The sequence below is a fragment of the Stomoxys calcitrans genome, chromosome 3 (genome assembly GCF_963082655.1).
Source record: "Stomoxys calcitrans chromosome 3, idStoCalc2.1, whole genome shotgun sequence".
Taxonomy (NCBI): domain Eukaryota; kingdom Metazoa; phylum Arthropoda; class Insecta; order Diptera; family Muscidae; genus Stomoxys; species Stomoxys calcitrans.
In genome coordinates this window covers 94,325,255-94,346,890 of record NC_081554.1, presented here as the reverse complement: position 1 = coordinate 94,346,890, position 21,636 = coordinate 94,325,255, and the positions used below count along the sequence as shown (strand labels likewise).

The 21,636-nt window shown below is 36.6% G+C and overlaps 1 protein-coding gene across 1 annotated transcript in view; it reads left to right on the top strand.

Annotated features, from left to right (window-relative positions):
• LOC106084054 (dynein axonemal heavy chain 8) overlaps window positions 1–21,636 on the top strand; it is a 71,089-nt gene that overhangs the window by 2,711 nt on the left and 46,742 nt on the right. Inside the window, exons 3-7 of the mRNA XM_013247492.2 lie at window positions 6,332–6,695; window positions 13,739–14,109; window positions 14,168–14,774; window positions 19,570–20,144; window positions 20,201–20,412. Coding sequence (XP_013102946.2) covers window positions 6,332–6,695; window positions 13,739–14,109; window positions 14,168–14,774; window positions 19,570–20,144; window positions 20,201–20,412 — 2,129 coding nt within the window. The remainder of the gene's footprint in view (window positions 1–6,331; window positions 6,696–13,738; window positions 14,110–14,167; window positions 14,775–19,569; window positions 20,145–20,200; window positions 20,413–21,636) is intronic.

Here is a 21,636-nt window from a genome sequence, read left to right as displayed (position 1 = left end):
TGCGCCCTCTAAAAGCTGATGAAGTCAAGACCCCAGATCGGTTTACATGGCAGCTAAAAAAGTTATGAACCGATTTGAACCATAATAAGCATAGTTATAGTGAATGATACCAAAACACCACGTGCAAAATTTCAGTCAAGTTGAACGAGAATCGCGCCCTCTAGAGGCTCAAGAAATCAAGACCCAAGATCGCTTTATATGGCAGCTATATCAAAACATGGACCGATTTGGCCCATTTACAATACCAACTGACCTACACTAATAAAAAGTATTTGTGCACGCTAACTTCGAAAGTTAGCGTGCTTTCGACAGACAGACGGACGGATACGGCTAGATCTACTTAAAATGTCATGACGATCAAGAATATATATATACTTTACATGACCTTAGACGCATATTTCGAGGTGTTAGAAACAGAAAGACGAAATTAGTATACCCCCATCCTATGGTGGAGGGTATAAAAAAATTGTGCCTGCTCAATGCATTTTGCGACACTACATTTTGCTTAAACATTTTTAAAATTTTTATACACCACACCACCACTTTGGTACATGGTGTTATAAGTTTGTGCATTTGATTGCAACGCTAAGAAGGAGAAGAGCTAGACCCATTGTTTGTATATCGATCGAATCAGAATCACTTTCTGATTCGATTAAGTCGATTTAGTCATGTCCGTCTGTGAGTCCATGTATTCTTGTAATTAAGGTAAAGGTCGTATTTGTTGTCCAATTGTCACGAAATTTTGCTATTGGTTTTGGTAAAAATCGGTTCAGATTTAGATATAGCTCCCATATATTTGTGTCGCCCGATTTGATCTTTAATGGATGTAGTAACTAAAATTTTCAACCGATCTGCACAAAATTTGCCACGAATTGATTCATCAAATCGTTTCAGATTTGGATATAGCTCCATATATATGTATCGTCCGATTTGCCCTTAAAAAGCCGTAGTATATACAATTTTCAACCGTTCTGCACAAAATTTGGCACAGATTGTTTTTTACTGATCTTAACAAGTCTGCAAGATTTCATCAAAATCGGTTCAGATATAGATATAGCTCCCACATATATGTATCGCCCGATTTCCCCCTTAATGACCGTAGAAACTACAATTTTCATCCGATCTGCACAAAGTTTGGCAAGGTTTGTTTTGTTATTGATCTTAACCTATCTGCAAGATTTCATCTAAATTGGTTCAGATTCAGATTTAGGTCCCATGTATATGTGTCGCCTGATTTGCACTTTAATGGGTGTAGTAACTACAATTTTCAACCGATCTGCACACAATTTGGCACGGATTGTTTTTATTATGATTTTCTGTCCCAAATAGAAACAAGAACAAAATGAACAAGTAATAAGGCGTTAGGTTCGGCCGGGCCGAACTTTGGATACCCACCACCTCGGGTATATATGTAAACCACCTTTCATCAAAATCCGGTGAAAATTGCATACCTTATGTCCCATAGCAGTTATATCGAAATATGTTCCGATTTGGACCAAATACTAATAAGTACAAGTTATTGTTCAATTGTGTATAACAAAATATTGGTCTTTTAGTAGCTACAATATATATAAAAATGAACCGATTTGAACCATATACAGCATATACGAAAAGCCTAACATAAGTCACTGTGTCAAATTTCAGTTTAATCGGATTATAAATGCGCCTTTTTTGGGGCCAAGACTTTAAATCGAGATATCGGTCTATATGGCAGCTATATCCAAATCTGGACCGATCTGAGTCAAATTGAAGAAGGGTGTCGAAGGGCTTAACACAACTCACTGTCCCAAATTTCTGCGACATCGGACAATAAATGCGCTTTTTATGGTCCCAAAACCTAAAACCGAGAGATCGGTCTATATGGCAGCTATATCCAAATCTGGACCAAACTGTGACATATTGAAGAAGTATGTCAAGGGGCTTAACATAACTCACAGCCCCAAATTTGGGCGACATCAGACAATAAATGCGCCTTTTATAGACCCAAAACCTTAAATCGAAGAATCGGGCTATATGGCAGCTATATCCAGAGCTGATCCGATCAGAGCCAAATTGACGAAGGGCCTAACAGAACTCACTGTCCCAAATTTCAGCAAAATCGGATAATAAATGTGGCTTTTATGGGCCTATGACCCTAAATCGAAGGATCTGTCTATATGACAGCTATATCCAAATCTGGACGGATCTGGGCCAAATTGACGAAGGGCCTAACACAACTCATTGTCCCAAATTTCAGCAAAACCGGATAATAAATGTGGCTTTTATGGACCTAAGTCCCTAAATCGGAGGATCGGTCTATATGGCAGCTATATCCAAATCTGGACGGATCTGGGCCAAATTGACGAAGGATGTCGAAGGGCCTAACACAACTCACTGTCCCAAATTTGAGCAAAATCGGATAATAAATGTGGCTTTTATTGGCCCAAGACCCTAAATCGGCGGATCGGTCTATATGGGGGCTATATCAAGATATAGTCCGATATAGCCCATCTTCGAACTTAACCTGCTTATGAACAAAAAAAGGAATCTGTGCAAAGTTTCAGCTCAATATCTCTATTTTTAAAGACTGTAGCGTGATTTCAACAGACAGACGGACGGACATTTCTAGATCGTCTTAGATTTTTACGCTGATCAAAAATATTTATACTTTATAGTGCCGGAAATGGATATTTCGATGTGTTGCAAGCGAAAAGACAAAATGAATATACCCCAATCCTTCGGTGGTGGGTATAAAAATTACAAAATGAATTTTGTTCAATGTTAAGATAAAATTTATTTTTTTCTAAAGGCAAAATTTCAATTTCAATTTTGTCTAAAGGCAAAATGTTGCTTAGGTCCGGGATTCATCAAAATTTTTTTTTTTAAAAGAAAGATTTCAATAAATTTCAATAAAAACTTTTCAAACGTAAACATTTTCCTAAAATTTGTTCTATAGACAATTTCCCATAAATATTTTAAAGGACAAAATTTTAACCCGTAACGATTGATCCTCGTTTCCTTGTTCAATTTGGATGAATTTCATATATTCATAATTTTGAGCATTATATAAATGCTAGTCAGACTTTTTTAAACAACAATTTAAAAAAAATTGTAAAAATTTTTGAAACAATGAAAAATCTTCTTATTTCCTCGGCCATTTATTTACAATTTACATTTATTTACAACAAATTTTTTTTTTTAATATTTTGTAATCATTTAGCGAAGAAAGGCGGATTTAATTACATCAACATAAAATAGCACCTGCTGACTTATCGTCATAAATTTATTTTTTTAATATAGAAACTATCAAATGCAACAAGATACTAAAATGAATTTCAAAAATCGCATTCCTAAGAATTGTGAGAAAATTTTTGTTGTATATTTTTGGATGTAAAAAAATGCCGACTTTCGACGAGCCAATTTCCCCCAAAACATGACCTTATTTCACGGTTAAATTAGTTTTTAACTAGTTTTAGTTGTCCACTTTAAGCCAATCCACTAGGAAAGATATCTCTTTGGTATTTTCCACCCATTGGTATTTAATGGATTAATGACATTTTCTTTAAATACCAAATCACCCAGATTAATTTAGATTTTTAAATAATTCTTTCAAAAGAAACCGTTTCGTTTTTTCCTTCGAATTTCATAATTCACAATAGAGTATTTAAGGCAATTGATGCGGAACTCATAGTGAGTAAGGATCAAAATTTATCAGTCAATAGCCAGCAGAGTTGATTTTAGTAGAAATTTACTACTTCTGTAGGCTTTGGCCGTAGTGTTGGATGCAGTGAAATATTTTTTAAAAAAATTTTAAATTTCCTTTTTGAATTATTGATTGGCTTCCAAAAAAATCTTTTTATAATGAAAAGATTACAATAAAAAGATCTTAATAAGGAAATGTGTTAAAAAAATATTAGTCAGCAGACTTTTATCTATGAGATCAAGTTTTATATTAAACTTACGGTTGTCGCTATGTCATATGACATCAACTATTTTTTTATTTCATCTACCGAGTAAAAATTGAGGGCAAAGGAAGAAAAGAGGCTACGACTGCAATAACGTGGAAATCTCTTCAAATTTCAAATTAGGAAAACTTTAGGACTTATTGTATTAAACATGTTGCAATTTATAGCTATATACGGCAATAGTTGGATGCAATTTTTCCGGACGTCTTTTCCATCAAAAACGAGTTTTCCATCGATTTTCGAAGGACAAATTGCCGACATCATTTAAGCAGAACGTAAATGGATCGTAGTAAAAAATGCCATATGTCAAAATGAATTCAACAGCGAGCACAATTTTCAAAAAAAATTGAGGTATCTTTCCCAATTTCGCAGTAATACGAGAATTTTGGCAATTTTCGATTTTGAAAGAATGTGAGGTGGGCTCCCCCACAATAAAATCCTGGTTACGTCTCTGCCAGCAGGTATTGGCAAAGTACTGTCTTTTTTCTACCAGTGTTTAAAACTCGGTATTTAAATATTTCTACAAGTAAATACTGTTAGAAAAAAGATGATACTTTGAAAATGCTTGGCCGGTTCGCTTCCACAACGTGAGCTCTACTTCTAAAAAAACAAAGGACAATCAGTTGACATCCTTTTTAGAAAAAGCACAATTATCCAGACAAATGACCAACTCATTGAATAGTTTTTTATACCCACCACCGAAGGATGGAGGTATATTCATTTTGTCATTCCGTTTGCAACACATTGAAATATCCATTTCTGACCCTATAAAGTATATATATGCTAGATCAGAGTAAAAATCTAAGACGATCTAGCCATGTCCGTCCGTCTGTCTATTGAAATCACGCTACAGTCTTTAAAAATAGAGATATTGAGCTGAAATTTTGCACAGATTCTTTTTTTGTCCATAAGCAGGTTGAGTTCGAAGATGGACTATATCGGACTATATCTTGATATAGCCCCTATATAGACCGATCCGCCGATTTAGGGTCTTGGGCCCATAAAAGCCACACTTATCCTATTTTGCTGAAATTTGGGACAGTGAGTTGTGTTAGGTCAATCGACATTATTCTTCAATTTGGTCCAGATCGGTCCAGATTTGGATTTAGCTGACATAAAAGCCACCTTTATTATCCGATTTTGTTGAAATTTGGGACAAAGAGTTGGTTAGGCCCTTCAACATCTTTTTTCAATTTGGCCCAGATTGGATATAGCTGCCATATAGACCTATCTCCCGATTTAAGGTCTTGCGCCCATAAAAGGCGCATTTATTATCCGATTTTGCTGAAATTTGGGACAGTGAGTTGTGTTAGGCGCTTCAACATCCTTCTTCAATTTGGCCCAGATCGGTCTAGATTTGGATATAGCTGCCATATAGACCGATCTCTCGATTTAATGTGTTTGACCCATAAAAGGCGCATTTATTGTCCGATATCCCCGAAATTTGGGACAGTGAGTTGTGTTAGGTCCTTTGATATTTTTCTTCAATTTGGCTCAGATCGGTCCAGATTTGGATATAGCTGCTTCGATTTAAGATTTTGGGCCCATAAAAGGCGCATTTATTATCCGATGTCGCCGAAATTTGGGACAGTGAGTTGTGTTAGGCTCTTCGATATTCTTTTTCAATTTGGCTCAGATCGGTCCAGGTTTGGTTTTAGCTGCCATATAGACCGATATCTCGATTTAAGGTTTTGGGGCCTTTGTGCATTAATTGTCCGCTTTCGCCGAAATTTAGGACAGTGTGTTGTGTAAGGCTCTTCGACATTTTTCTGAAACTTGGCTCAAATCGATCCCGATGTGGATGTAGCTGCCATATAGACCGATATCTCGATTTAAGGTTTTGGGGCCATAAAAAGCGCATTAATTGTCCGCTTTCGCCGAAATGTAGGACAGTGAGTTGTGTTAAGCTCTTCGACATTTTTCTAAAACTTGACCCAAATCGGTCCAGATTTGGATGTAGCTGCCATATAGACCGATATCTCGATTTAAAGTCTTGGCCCCCTAAAAGGCGCACTTATAATCCGATTTCACTGAAATTTGACACAGTGACTTATATTAGGCTTTTTGACATCCGTGTCGTATATGGTTCAGATCGGTTTATTTTTATATATAGCTACTTAAAAGACCAGTATTTTGTTATACACAGGTGAACAATGACTTGAACTTATAAGTATTTGGTCCAAATCGGAACATATTTCGATATAGCTGCTGTATATGGGGCATAAGGTATGTATTTTTTAGCGGATTTTGATGAAAGGCGGTTTACATATATAAACGCGGTGGTGGGTATCAACAGTTCGGCCCGGTCGAACTTAACGCGTTTTTACTTGTTTAATTCCCTTTTTTTTCAACTCTATCGTGTATTTACATGAAATGTTTCTTTGTAGATCTGGCCCTGATGAAATTATCAATTGTTTACCCAGCCTATTGATTGCAATACGCAATGTATCCAAGTCTGCCCAATACTTTAACACAACTAGTAATGTCACGGGACTTTTTGTAAAAATATCCAATCAATTAACTATTGCCAGCAAGAATTTTGTGACCAACAACGGCAAGTTAAATTTGTGGAAAATGAAACCGAACGATGTAATTGAAAAAATCCAGAAGTGCCTTGAAATGTTGCGAATCTATAAGGAACAATATTTTCAAACATGTGAAGATATGGCCGGATGTGGAGAAAAACAATGGGTTGTATCATCTACGTATATCTTTACAAGCATTATGAAATTCTCAGATCGTTTGGATAAGGTAAATACTTTGTGTTTCAGGGTCGGGGTCATAAAAATTTTAGTTGCCATAAAAAAACATATATTGGCAATTCCGTGAAAAAATTAAAACTATAATTTTCTAAATAAATGTATACCTAATGGTAGGCTTAGAAGTGAAAGCATTGATTTTCGTAAAAAAAAATTTTAAGCCCTTTCTTAATGCGTTTAATAAAATGCCCACTTTTTTATGTAAGTAATACCGGCAAAATATCCAACTTACACTGAAAAAGCGGTATCGTATTTTGTATTAAAAAATGTGCTCAAAGTTGGCATACAAATTTTATTACGCTTTATGGAAATTTTTTCTCATGCTGTGAAAATTTGCCAAAAGTAAGGAAACATATCATATTACCAAAAAAATTTCAAAAAGTTCATATATTTGAAGTGGGTATGGAAATTTCCTAAAAAAATTTCCTTACCACAAGTTAAAAATATGAAACTTAAACAAGTAAAAAGACGTTAAGTTTGGCAGGGCCGAACTTTGGATACCCACCATCTCGGATATATATATAAACCACCTGTCGTCTGAATCCGGTAAAAAATGCGTAATTTATGCTTTATCGAAATATGGTCCGATTTGGATCAAATTCGACCTGGATATTGGGTGGTCTAATAAGTACAACTCATTGTTCAATTTTGCAGAACAAAATATTGGTCTTTTTGGTAGCCATATCCAAATATAGATCGACCTGAACCATATACGACACGGATGCCAAAAAGCCTAACAATAGTTAAAATTTCAGCGAAATCGGATTATAAATGTGCTTTTTATGGGACTAAGACTTTTAATCGAGAAATCGGTCTATATGGCAGCTATATCCAAATCTGTACCGATCTGGGCCAAATTGAAGAAGGATGTCGAAGGCGCTAACATAACTCCCATTTCGGGGAAGTCGGACAATAAATGCGCCTTTTATGAACCCAAAACCTTAAGTCGAGGTCCTTTTGATATGGCAGCTATATCCAAATCTGAACCGATCTGGGCAAAATTGAAGAAAGATATCAAAGGCGCTAACACAACTCACTGTCCCAAATTTGGCAGCTAGATTTGGATATAAATCTATATCGATCTGGGCCAAAGTGCAGAAAGTTGTCGAAGATGCTAACACAACTCACTGTCCCAAATTTCGGCGACATCGAACAATAAATTCGCCTTTAATGGACCCAAAACCTCAAATCGAGAGATCGGTCTTATGGCAGCTATAACCAAATCTGAACCGATCTGGGCCAAATTAAAGATGAACGTCGACAATAATAAATGTGGCTTTTATGGGCCTAAGACCCAAAATCGGCGGATCGAACTCAACCTGGTTATAGAAAAAAAAAAGAATCTGTGCAAAGTTTCAGCTCAATATCTCAATTTTTAAAGACTGTAGCGTGATTTCAACAGACAGACGGATGGACGGACATGGCTAGATCGTCTTAGATTTTTACGCTGATCAAGAATACATATATTGTACTTTATAGGGTAGGAAACTGATATTTCGATGTGTTGCAAACGGAATGACAAAATGATTATACCCCCATCCTTCCGTGGTGGGATAAAAATACCACCGGAAAGGAAAATTATATCCTAAATTGTAATCCATGATGTATGTCATGGATTACAATTTATTTTATATTGGAAAAAATTATTTTGCAAATTTTTACTGAAGCCTATTGCCATTGATTTTGAGGGCTTGTCTGTATCAAGTCCATCACGTTGTAAGAGGTATTTCTAATATATAAATTTGTTGTTGTGTGGCGATCCTCGTCGAGCTCCTGCAGATGAGCAAGCTCGGGCCGTAGGCTCAAAATGGGGACTGAATCCGAGGATAGTCCACTGGCTCTACAGATACTGACTTACGCCTCAGTAGTTTGGTTGACTACGATCGAGAAAAAGTGCAACGGCATAGGCGGGGCGATGAGGACCACGCCCACTAGGGCACTGGGGACTATTCTAGATATCCGACCAATTGCCATATAGATTAAGTGTGAGGCAGCCACTGCAGCTATGAGACTTAAGGCGATGGGAGAATGAATAGAGGTTAGGAGCAGCTCATACCATCGCGGTATAATCGAGGCGACGATTGGAAACCTGGAAGGAAGTGGAGAGGTTTCCGATCGGATACCTGAGATGAACCTTGAAGTCGAGTGCGACGCACTGCTGACATCGGCCCAGTCTTGGATTGACGGAACTAGGGTTCCCATTGCCACCTGGAAGATCATGTTACACGGATGGATCAAAGCTAGAGGACAGAGTGGGCCTGGGGGTTTACATTGAGAATCCAGGGACTGACATCTGTTTTAGACTGCCTGACCATAATACGGCCCTGCAGGCGGAGATCCGGGCGATCACGGAATGCGTGAGGTGGTGTGGTGCAAACGCGAGGACGTCGAATGTGAACATCTTTACCGACAGTAAAATTGCCATAAGGGCAATAACAACCAAGACGGTAAGGTCACAAACAGTCTTGCAGTGTAAGAAGGAGACGCCTTCTCTGAGGATGGGAAAATCCGCGTCATTTGGGTGCGGGGCCATAACGGAGTAAGGGAGAATGAAAGGGCAGACGATTTGGCGGTGAAGGCCAGAGGACTGCCGTCAATAATCATCGTTAACCCGAAGCCTTTCGGGTCGACGCAGTCCGAGTTAAGGGAGTGGGGACGAATGCGCATGCAACATTGTGGAACAGCGAAACGGTAGGTAGGACTGCGAAAATCCTATGGGGGGATCCAGATCGTGAGAAGACGAGGCTATTACTAAAAGGAAGTACGGAGGAAGTCAGTATAGCTATTGGTATCTTGGTGGGACATATAGAGCTACGAGCTCACTCATGCAAAATCGGTGAGGCAAGTGATAGCATGGGTAGCGCATGCGGGGAAGATGATGAGACGTTGGAGCATTTTCTTTGTCATTTTCCGGCTTTCGCGTCTAACAGATACCAGCACTTATGTGGGGACACTGTACCAGACATGAACCAACTTAGGGGAGTGGCATAGAAAACATTTAAGGATTCCATAAGTAGCGCTGAATTCCTAACATAGATTTTCTTTTTCAAGGTTACTTTTTTAGTATTTGGAGCTCACCGGCTTAAGTGTATGTATGGCATGGGGCGGATTAATACCTGCACCCTCTTTTCAATCTAATCTAAATCGTATATCTTCAGAACAAATTTCGAAATCCTCACACGTAAACAAGTTTTTTCAGTTTTAGAATCTCTATTAAGTAAAGAAAAAAAATTAAGTAATGATTTCTAATTGCACTGAAAAAATTTTTGTCCTAATTTTAAAGATTCGAGAAGCTTAACTCAATTAAAATTTTCAACTTTTTAAGTAAACATTCCTTTTGGTGAAAAATATATTTCCTTTATATTAAGGATTTTTTTTAATGGTAGGTTAAAAAGGTTAAGATAAAAATCTTAAATGAAAGTCAAAATATCGTTGGAAGTTAGGAAATTCACCCTTGGCAAGACAACAGTGTACCGTAGTTAAAGACGCAAAATAGCCTTACAAGTAGAAGCGTCTTTAGATGTTAAGTATTTTTAGGTTTAGATGCTAAGTTTAAAAAAAAAGAGTTTTTAGGTCATCTATGAAGTAAAATAAGAATCAATCAACGTTCAAAATTTTAAATAAATGGTCATGTCCGTTAAGTAAATAGGAAATTAAATTTAAAGTTAACATCTTTATTTTAAAGTTTTGGTTCTTTGGAAAAATCTTAAATTTTAGGTTAACTATTTTTCAGTGTGCAGTTTTGGCAAACAGTGCAAAATTTTGCATATCCGAGATGACCAACAATCTTATACACATATAGGGAAGCCACCGCACAGAGGTTAGCATGTCCACCTATGATGCTGATGCCTGGGTTCGAATCCTGGCGAGACCATCAGAGAAAAATGTTTAACGGTGGTTTTCTCCTTCTAATGCTAGCAACATTTGTGTGGTACTATGCCATGTAAAACTTCTCTCCAAAGTTTGGACTTGGCTATAAAAAGAGGCCCCTTATCATTGAGCTTAAACTTGAATCGGACTGTACTCATTGATATGTGAGAATTTTGCCCCTGCTCCTTAGTGGAATGTTAATGGGCCACACTCCACAGTCTTGATAAAAAAAATTTACTTTGAAGATATTACAGTATTACATTCTGCATTTATCGATTTGTAATCACTGTGCGATGTCCGATGGTGAAATCTTCTTACTAGTGTATTACAGTGGCTTTTGAAAGTGCTCCATTGTTTCATTACCCGAAAATGTCCACGGATTAATCCAAATTTTTAATACGCCTGAAATATGTCCTGATTATAACTTCACTTTAAATAATTTCCAACTTTTTCACAGTATATGTATGGACGTCAATTATACGGTATTGATTTATAACATTTTTTTCAAACAAGCTGTAAATTACTTCAATTATTTTTAATATAGAAATTCGATATTTATTGTATCACTGCAAGTGATTGGTAAATAAGGTATATGTTGAACATATTTTTAATTGTAGAAATTAAATTGTTATTAAATTGTATAAATTGGGAACACAGGATTATATTGTGTTCCCTTTCACCCATAGATAATGCGAAAAGAAGTGTGAATGAGTCAAATATAGATAGATTCTATCACATACAGACACAAAGTGGCGTGGCTAGACAAGAAAAAATCAAAAAAAAAAAAAAAATAGAAGTGTGGTTTGCATCTTTACATAAAATGTAATTGTTTTGTTATAATCATTTTAACTAAAACAAATTTATTGTAAAAAATTTTGGGCTGGAAAAGTGTAATGCTGAAAAAAGCCGTATGTGAACAAATAGAATGGATAAATGCCAAACGCAATTGGAGGACATTATAAAATGGTATTTATAAATAAAGGTTGATTTTTTAAGAGCTATAGGAACATTTTTCAAAAAAAAAACGTTAAATTCAGAAAAATGCTTGTATTCTTTATTTGAATCGATAGTACGGTCCATTTAAATAAATGTTTGAACATTATTTCATGCAAATGTTAACCGTGATTGCGCCTCAAGTGGTCCATCCGCTTAGTCCAATTTTGCATTCTCTTTCCAACATTTCGGTCGGTATTTCACGAATAAATGCTTCAATGTTATCTTCAAATGCTTTAACATAGCCCCACAAAAATAAAAGGCCTTAAATCGCACGATCTAGGCGGCCAATTGACTGGTCCCGAAGGTGAAACAAAATGTTCACCGAACTCGCCTCTAAATAAATCCATTGTTACGAGTGCTGTGTGGCATGTGGCACTGTCTATCTCGTTGAAAATAAATGTCCTGAAGTCAAGCTATTGCATTTTGGGCAAAAAAAGTTGGATATCATCTCACGACAGCGCTCACCATTCACAGTTACGTTACGATTCGCATCATCTTTGAAGAAGTACGGTCCAATGATGCCCCCATCTCATAAACCGCACCAAACTGTGACTTTTTCTGGATGCATTGGTGGCTCTTGCAATGGTTCTGGCTGATCTTCACTCCAAAATCGACAATTCTGCTTATTTACGAACGCATTGAGCCAAAAATAAACTTCGTCCACAAAATGGAAAAAAAAGCGCGATGAACACGCATTTTTGATAAAAAAACATTCAATAATTTGCAAGCGTTGTTCGATTGTTAGACGATTCATGGTTAAATTACAGATCAAAGATGTTTGACAGTGAAACATAACACTAAACGTGCGTGGGATGTTTAAACCAGTGTTGCCAAAAAGATAATAGTTAAAAAATCACCCTTTACTATTTTATTTTAATGTTTTTTAACCATACATAGATTTTATTGACTTGGGCGTTGAAAATGGAAAATAACATATGTTGATCTAGATTTCGTTGTATTCCCCGAGAATTTTAATGCCATATTCGTATTCTATTTTCCAATACCTTTAATTTGATACCCATATTGTCCCGATCGGTCCACTTTTGATTTTGGGTGGTGTTTTTGGATAATGGGGGAGAGTCCTCCCCCTTCCGAAATCAACAAGTTATGAAGCCTCCTTCTCCTTCCTGATCATATTTGCAATCTACTCCCGAATACCTTTAATTTGAGTCCCATATTGTCATGATCTTCCAAAAAACCTATTTTAGGGGGTTTGGGGGTTGGGGCGGCCCCTCTAGTTACTTGGGCCCAATTTTTAATATGAAATTCCTACTCTACTCCTGAATACCTTTCATTTGAGTTTCATACTGTCCCGATCGGGGCACTTTTATTTTTTGATAGTACTTTTGGAGTAAGGGGGAGGGTCCGCCCCCCTTCCGATATCAAAAAATTATGTAGGTATGTTCCCTTCCAGACCAACCTACACAATCTGTGAAAATTTCAAAGTAATCGGTTAAGCCGTAATTGAGTCTCTACGGAACAAACAAACAAACCGACAATTCAAATTCAATTCAAATTCAATTTTATATATTGGGTTGCCCAAAAAGTAATTGCGGATTTTTAAAAGAAAGTAAATGCATTTTTAATAAAACTTAGAATGAACTTTAATCAAATATACTTTTTTTACACTTTTTTTCTAAAGCAAGCTAAAAGTTACAGCTGATAACTGACAGAAGAAAGAATGCAATTACAGAGTCACAAGCTGTGAAAAAATTTTGTCAACGCCGACTATATGAAAAATCCGCAATTACTTTTTGGGCAACCCAATATAAGAATATTGTTTATAATATTCTTTATTTCTATAATATTTATCATGTTTTATATGCAATTTAATGCAATGAATAAAAAGTTTTTTATTAATGTGAAAAATATAAACTATTTATTTTTATTAAAACATTAAAAACGTTATTTAAAAGATATCACAAATTTCAAATGAGTGGTTTTTTGAGTTAATAACCACTTTAATTGGATTTTTGAGCTTATTATAAATCGAAATTACCAAATTTTTTACCAATAATACAAATTCCTTTATAGGTCCGATTTCATCAAATTTTTTAATTAAATGTACAATTTTCTTAATTCAACACAGTTTTTAATTTTTTCTGTGTACGATAGAATGTTCTATAGCAGTGATTTTTTTTAAATTTTCAAAATTTGTTGTTTTCACAGATTAATCAAATTTTTAAAACGGAGGCACTATATTCAGTGCTGGATCGCATACGAATTAGCGGAATGGAGAAATTCAGTGGGATTATTAAAACTGCCAGAGATGGGATAAGTGCGAAACTTTATGATCCTTTGAACTATCGGATTGTTGCATTTGACACAGATTTTGATACGTTCACCAGAGACGTTGAAAGAGCCGAAGTGGGAATGCAACAGTTTGTGAAACATCATATAGCTGATGTTCCAATTGTTGAATCTGTGCTCCTAATATTGGCACGTTACGAGCGCTTACATTTGGAATGCCTGTGCTTGGATCGACGCTATTTACAAGTATGTGAGATGCTGGAAAATGAAATGTTTAATCTTAAGGATGTGTAAGTAGAAGTGTTTGTTTTGAGTACTGAATGCAAATTTAGTGTTATCCTCTTTCAGTTACAATGAGGAACGTGATCGTCCCTCTATACCACACAAAGTGCCTCCGGTTGCTGGCCGAATAATGTGGATACGTTCGATATTCCAAAAAATCGATGTTCCTATGCAATCTTTGAAATTAAGGGCATGTGTCTTGAGCCATAAGAAGGCTCAGAAAGTGGTGCGGTATTACAATTATATGAACAGCATTATTTGCCACTATGAAATGACCTATCACAAGGCTTGGTTTGATTATGCCGAGGAGGTGAGATGTCTTCTTAACTCGCCGATTTTGAATTGTGAAAACGAATCTGCAGAGTACACTGTGAATTTGGATCCAGCTATAAGACAATTAATAAAGGAAACAGAATGGATGTGGAAGTTGAAATTAGAGGTACCAAACATTGCAGCTGTTGTAGCGCATTGTAAAGACTGCATTTTAGAACCAGCCGAATCACTGAAGAGTGTCATAGAAAATTTCAATAAGCTGCGTCTGAAGATATCACCGGTGTTTATAAGAATTATGCGTTTTCGCCTGCAGGAAGTATCGGTTTTATTGAAACCGGGGCTATCCGCTGTGACATGGTTATCGGAGAATTTAGAGGATTTTATCGCAAGCGTAGAAAAGGTAAATCTAGATGTGATATCCATCTATGTACCCAGCTAGAGAGATATTTAACGATTGCTTAAATCTGTTTTTGCACTCAAAAACCAACACTTGTTTCATATGCTCTAAAAAGGTATTAAGTTCGGTCGGGCCGAACTTTGGATACCCACCACCTCGGATATATATGCAAATCCCCTTTTGTCACAATCCGGGCAAAATTGGAAAGCTTAAGAACCCAACTTCGGCACGGACATTCCGTGGTCTAACAAATATAAGTCACAGTTAAAATTTGTAGAATAAAATATAAATATAACCAAATCTGGACCGATCTGGACCAAATTAAACAAGGATATAATAATCATCCTATTTTATTATAACTCCACTACTATATTCGTAGTTATGTCTTAATACAATAGTAGCTGGTTTCGATCATAGTTTATTCAGGTCCCGAGAACTCATATACAAGTAACAGCTATAGTCTGATCTGACTAAAACTAATGGGTCGGATGTCGGGGGGCTTAAACCAAGTCACTATTTAAAATTTCGACGAAATTGGGTAACAAATAATTTTTTTATGAGCTTCAGACTCTTAATCTATATATGAGAGCTATATCTAAATACATTCCGATATTAACTATATTTGGATCAGATGGCGGGTGGCTTAAAACAATTCACTGGTTCAAATTTCAGCGAAATTGGGTAATAAATGTAACTTTTATGGGTTCCAGACCCTTAAACGGCAGATCGGTCTGTATGGCAGCTATATCTAAACATAGTTCGATCTTAAATATATTTATGTTGAATGTCGGGAGGCTCAAAACTACTTACTGTTTCAAATTTCAGCGAAATGGGCTAAAAAATAAAGCTTTTATGGGCTTCAGACCCATTATCGGGAGATCGGTCATTATGGCGGCTTTATCTAAATATAGTCCGACCTAATCCATATTGAGGTCAGATATCAGGAGGCTTAAAATCATCCACTGTTTCAAATATCAGCGAAATTGGGTAATAAATAAAGCTTTTATGGGCTTCAGACCCTTTATCGGCAGATCGATCTATATAGCTGCTATATCTAAATATGGGCCGATTTGGTCCGTTAAAAAACTTTACCAGCATGCATCAAAAATACGTATCTGTGCCAAATTTCAGCTCAATATCTCAATTTTTGAAAGCTGTAGAGTGATTACAACAGACGGACGGACAGACACACGGACATTGTTAAATCGTCTTAGAATTTCAGGACGATCCGAAATATATATACTTTGTAGGGTCAAAAATATTTCGATATGTTGCAAACGGAATGACTAAATGAATCTACTCCCTATCCTACGGTGGTAGGTATAAAAATATTTAAGAAGTATTTACAAAATGTAGAATGTATGACGCTGAACGCCTGGGTTCGAATCCTGGCGAGACCATTAGAAAATATTTTCAGCGGTGGTTTTCTCCTCCTAATGCTGGCAACATTTGTGAGATACTATGCCATGTAAAACTTCTCTCCAAAGAGGTGTCGCACTGCGGCACGCCGTTCGGACTCGGCTATAAAAAGGAGGCCCCTTATCATTGAGCTTAAACTTGAATCGGGCTGCACTCATTGATATGTGAGAAGGTTGCCCCTGTTCCTTAGTGGAATGTTCATGGGCAAAATTTGCAATTTGCAGAAGTACCTTTTTATGTTCTAAGAGTGCGAACTTGCTCTAAGATTATGGTGTCTAATTTTTTTTGCCTACTCTGGTCCTAATCGGTCTGATCTTACGATTTGACTTTTTGAGCAATTGTTATTCAATTGGGCTAACATTTTTTGTTATGACTTTCAATACTCACGTAAAGTACGGTTCACATCATGATTTAGCTTTCATAGAAGCCCACTTTTCGGGAGGAGAGTCCCAGTGAGGAGTCAGGTGGAACTGGCACTTAATTAAATACTGGGTGCCAATGATACTCGAGATGACAAGGCGAGTTATTGGCGCCTTCAAAAAATCAATGGCCAACATCAGCGTCTGTTCCCAGGTTAGAGGCTGCTGGAGGCGAGGGTCGAATCTTGGAGCAAGCGTGCGATCCCACATGCGGTTGCGGTGCTGGGCTAGTAACCCGCATTTGGAAAATTTTAAGAATTTCAACAATACCAAACGGTGACGAACTATACTATAGCTGCCATAACACGAGGCATGAATTTGGTTGTGGATTTGTGGTTAGTCGGAGACTGAAACACCTTGTCTCAAGCTTTAATCCGGTTGATAAGAGGCTAGCCACAATCCGCATAAAAGACAAATGTGTGCCCATGCCCCAACGAAAGACAAGGACGAGCAGACCAAGGATATTTTCTCTCTAGGGAGAGAATATGACCGCTGTCCCGCTCATGATATTAAAATCATTCTGGGAGATTTTAATGTGAAGTTTGGGAAGGAAGACATCTTTGGCCCAACAGTCGAAAAATTTAGCCTCCACGTGATAACGTCCGGTAATGGGTTGAGGCTGGTATATTTCGCCGCAGCAAAAAACATGGTAGTTAGTAGCACTAAATTTCAACACAAAAATATTCACAAAGCCACGTTGTGATAGATGGAAGGCATTCATGCTTGTTAGATGTACGATCGATCCGTGGAGCAAATATAGATTCGAACCATTATCTTGTTGCAGCAAAGGTTCGCACCCGTTTGAACATGGCAAGGAAAGTATGATCTAACACTGCACGTAAGATCGACATTGAAAAGCTGCAAACACAACAGATGGTAACGGCATACTCCACTCGACTGACCCAACTGCTTGATGAAAGTACTTCTTGTTCCGATGATATAATGGCGCAATGTCAAACGGCGAAACCTTTACTTGGGTATCGGGTATCGCCTGCCCCAAGAAACCCATGGGACGATCAAGAGTGTCGAGATGCTGAAGTCAAGGATGCGGCAATCGGTAGCAACGCGCCAGATAGAGGAGAGGTATCGAATCCGCAGAAACACGGACAAGACGGAGTGTGCCAACTCCAGAGAAATAAGTCTCCTCCCCATCGTATACATGATACTCTCGGACGTACTGTGTGAAAGATTAAAACCTCAAGTCAATGAGATAATTGGGCTCTATCAACGCGGCTTTATACCTGGTAAATCCACCCTATACCAGATATTCACACTGCGCCAAATCCTGTAACGGATAAGAGTAGAACAAATTAACACCTACCATCTCTTTGTTGACTTCCGATAACCCTATACATTCAAAGGTATTTCAATCCATGTCTGAATTAAGCATCACTGCAAAATTAATAAGACTCTGCAGGATGACACTTGCTTATATATGTTCCTCAGTGAGAATATGAAATAATCTCTCTATACTCTCTTTAATATCCTGCTGGAAAAAGTTTGGAACCACAATTTTGAGATAGTCAGTTACTTTATCTACCTAGCCACCGCCCTAACCGAAACGATTGACAGAAGTTTTGAAATAAAGCGAATAATAATACTAACAAACAGATGCTACAAGATACAAGGCCAACTCTCGACTGACGAAGATCACACTATACAAGATACTGATACTACATCATGTTGTTACATGGTTCCGAGGCATGGGTAGTTGGGAAAGCAGTCGTGGCAGTGGTTGGAGTGTATGAGGCAGATATCCTTTCTAAAATGTATGGACCAGTTTGCATTGATGGAGAGTATCGGCGTCGTATGAACCACGAACTGTATGAGTTGTATGACAACGTAAGCATAGTTAAAAGTATCAAAATTGAACGGTTGCGTCGGGTAGGTCATGTTGTCAGAATGAATGAAGAAGCTCCAGCGAAGAAGTCTTTTGAAGGCAATAACGATGATACACGCAAACCGGGATGACCAATAGTCCGATGGAAAGATCAAGTGGCGTCAAGGATTATAGAAGGAGTGCAGAAGATCGAGGCGCTTGGAACGCTATTCTATTATAATATTATAATACGTTCAGCTAATGGGACAAATGTTCTGCCAAAGACAACTAAGAACAAGTAAAAGTGTGCTAAGTTCGGCCGAGCCGAATCTTATATACCCTCCACCATGGATCGCATTTGTCGAGTTCTTTTCCCGGCATCTCTTTTTAGGCAAAAAAAGATAGAAGAAAAGATTTGCTCTGCTATTAGAGCGATATGGTCCGGTTTGGACCACAATTAAATTATATGTTGGAGACCTGTGTAAAATGTCAGCCAATTCGAATAAGAATTGCGCCCTTTGGGGGCTCAAGAGTAAAATAGAGAGATCGCTTTATATGGGATCTGTATCCGGCTATTGACCGATTCAGATGTCGGATGTCCGGTCATAGCGGAAGAATGGGGAATGAAAGAGCAAATAATTTGGCGGTGAAGAACAGACGAGGGCGCAGCCCGAGTTAAGGGAGGGGACGTCGAACGCCCATAAATGTTTGCCATTTTACGCGTACATTTTCTCTTCAAAAGCATGAATATGATTTTAGTAGTTATTTTGTCAGCTGTTATTTAAAATCGTTAACTAATTTGCTCATGAAAATTCTATAAAGGGACAGGGGCAAACTTCTCACATACCAATGAGTGCTGTCCGATTAAAGTTTAAGGTCAGTGATAAGGGACCTCTTTTTGATATAGTCTCACAAATGTTGCCAACATTACAGAGAAATAACGACATTTTTTTCTGATGTTCTTGTCAGGATTCGAACCCATGCCATCAGCGCCCTTTTCTTTAATTTCTTTGGGATTTCTACTTCTACTTGATTTTTTTTAACATGGATGTGCGAAATGATTAAATGAACGTAAAACATATGTATATGAGACCCTTGTTGCAGTTATCAATCCATATTTGCTTTTATTTTATCCTAATAGAAAGTGGATGAAGTTGCTCGATTCTATAAAACTGTTTCGAATATAGAAGCCATACGCATCTTAAATGAGTTAACATCGTTGGATGAGTATCTTTATATGTACACACCTACATCACCGGAATCATCTGAGAAATTTTATGAGAATTGCAATACTTTACGCCTTAAAATTGAAAAAGAGATTGAGAAGAAATCGGCATGCATGGAACTTGCTGTCATAGATTTGTGTAATATGTTCGTAGATCTATTGGAATTCGGACCAACTAACTCGATGGGCCGACGAGTATTTCAATTGCCTCCAGAAGAAATTAACGAAAGCAATTGGCGAGCAGAGGGCGCTATGCCCGTTAACAAATGGGATTGGATTAAATTTGATCAAATCAATCGAGCCATTTATTTGGTCTCAGATGACATTTTGAGGACATTGCAATTTAAAAATTATGAAAATATAAGTTATGAACTGCATCATTTGCAGAACGATTGCATGGACTTGTTTTCCTATTACAATTCCAAAATGATACTGGCTTTAGTGGCTTGTTCGAAACGTTCATTGGACTATGTGCGCCGCAAAATTTTAAGGTATTTTCTTGGAGTTGTTCGGAGTCTTGTGGATTGTTGATATGTAGTTATTACAGAATGAATATGCGATCTGATACCCAGCCACCGATTTTATACTCAAAGCTAGACATTGATTTAGAGTCTGGTTGCCGTATTGTGCCAAATTTGGAAGTTATGCAGGCAGATTTTCACAGAGCTGTTCTAAATTGCACAGAGATTAATTACTTCGTTAATACATGGGGAAAGCGGGCAAAAACTTATGAAAGACGTCTGCGTCGAGTAACCGTGGGTAAGTGGTAACATTTAACATTAAAAATTTTATATTTGTGTACACAGTAAAAAATCGGTTTCAAACACGAAATTAATTGATCCAATTAATTTTTATTAAAACTGCTTCAATCACGAATTTGATAATATCAATCACAGTTTTTGAAAAAAGTGAGTGAAAAAATTTTCAATAATAAAAAATTGCATATTCAATTAAAAAAAAAGAAATGATTGAAAACTTTTGAAATTCCAAATTAATATATTGAAAATTTTGAAATTTTCAAGTAATTTTTTGATTGACCCAATTAAAAGATAGTTGAAATTTCCGAAATATCCAATACATTTTTTAATTGGACCAATTAATAATTTAATTGAAAATATGCAAAAGTTCAAAGATTCACATATGTAAAACTCCTTGAACACGAATTAGTATTGAATTATTAAAAGATAGTCGAAAGCCTGTTTTTGGAGGAGTTTTACCTTCTATATAAAGAACTACTTATAAAAATTTCGGGCGGCTACACTTTTTTAAAAACGGATAGTCATAACAGTGCTGTTGAGTCTGAAAAGTTTCCCCTTCAATTGAATAATGATTGAAAGAACCTACTGCCTAGAACACTAAAATTTTTTTCTTTTTGTCACTCGATTCGTTCGCAAATTCAATGAAAATAGCTGTTTTCCCTTTATAAAATCAGAAATCGGCGACCGAATCGATTGACAAAAACAAAAAAAAAAAAGGAAAAAAGTGGTCTAGGCCGTAAATGTTTAATTGAAAATTTTCAATCACATTTTACATAAAAAAATTATTGAATCATTTAATATTTTATTGAAAATTGCAATCACGATCGCAATTGAAATACAATTTCAGATTCAATTAACAATTAATTTTTTAATTAAAAATTATAAAAATTTCAATCACGATCTTAATTGGAAAAAGTTCAAAATCAATTAAAAATTTTAATGAATCAATTGCTTTCTGAATTAAAAATGACAAAAATTTAAATCGCAATCGTAATTGGAAAAAGTTCAGGTTCAATTAAAAACCTGATTGAATCAATTAAATTTTTAATTGAAAAATTTCCTAAATTTCAATCGCGATCGTAATTGAAATAAAACCGGATTCAATTAAAACAAGTAATCGTGTGTTAAACTCGGCCGCTATGGATATATCAATCATCCTGTTTTATTATAACTCCACTACTATAACCATAGTTGTATCTAAATAGGGACTGGACTGGATCATATT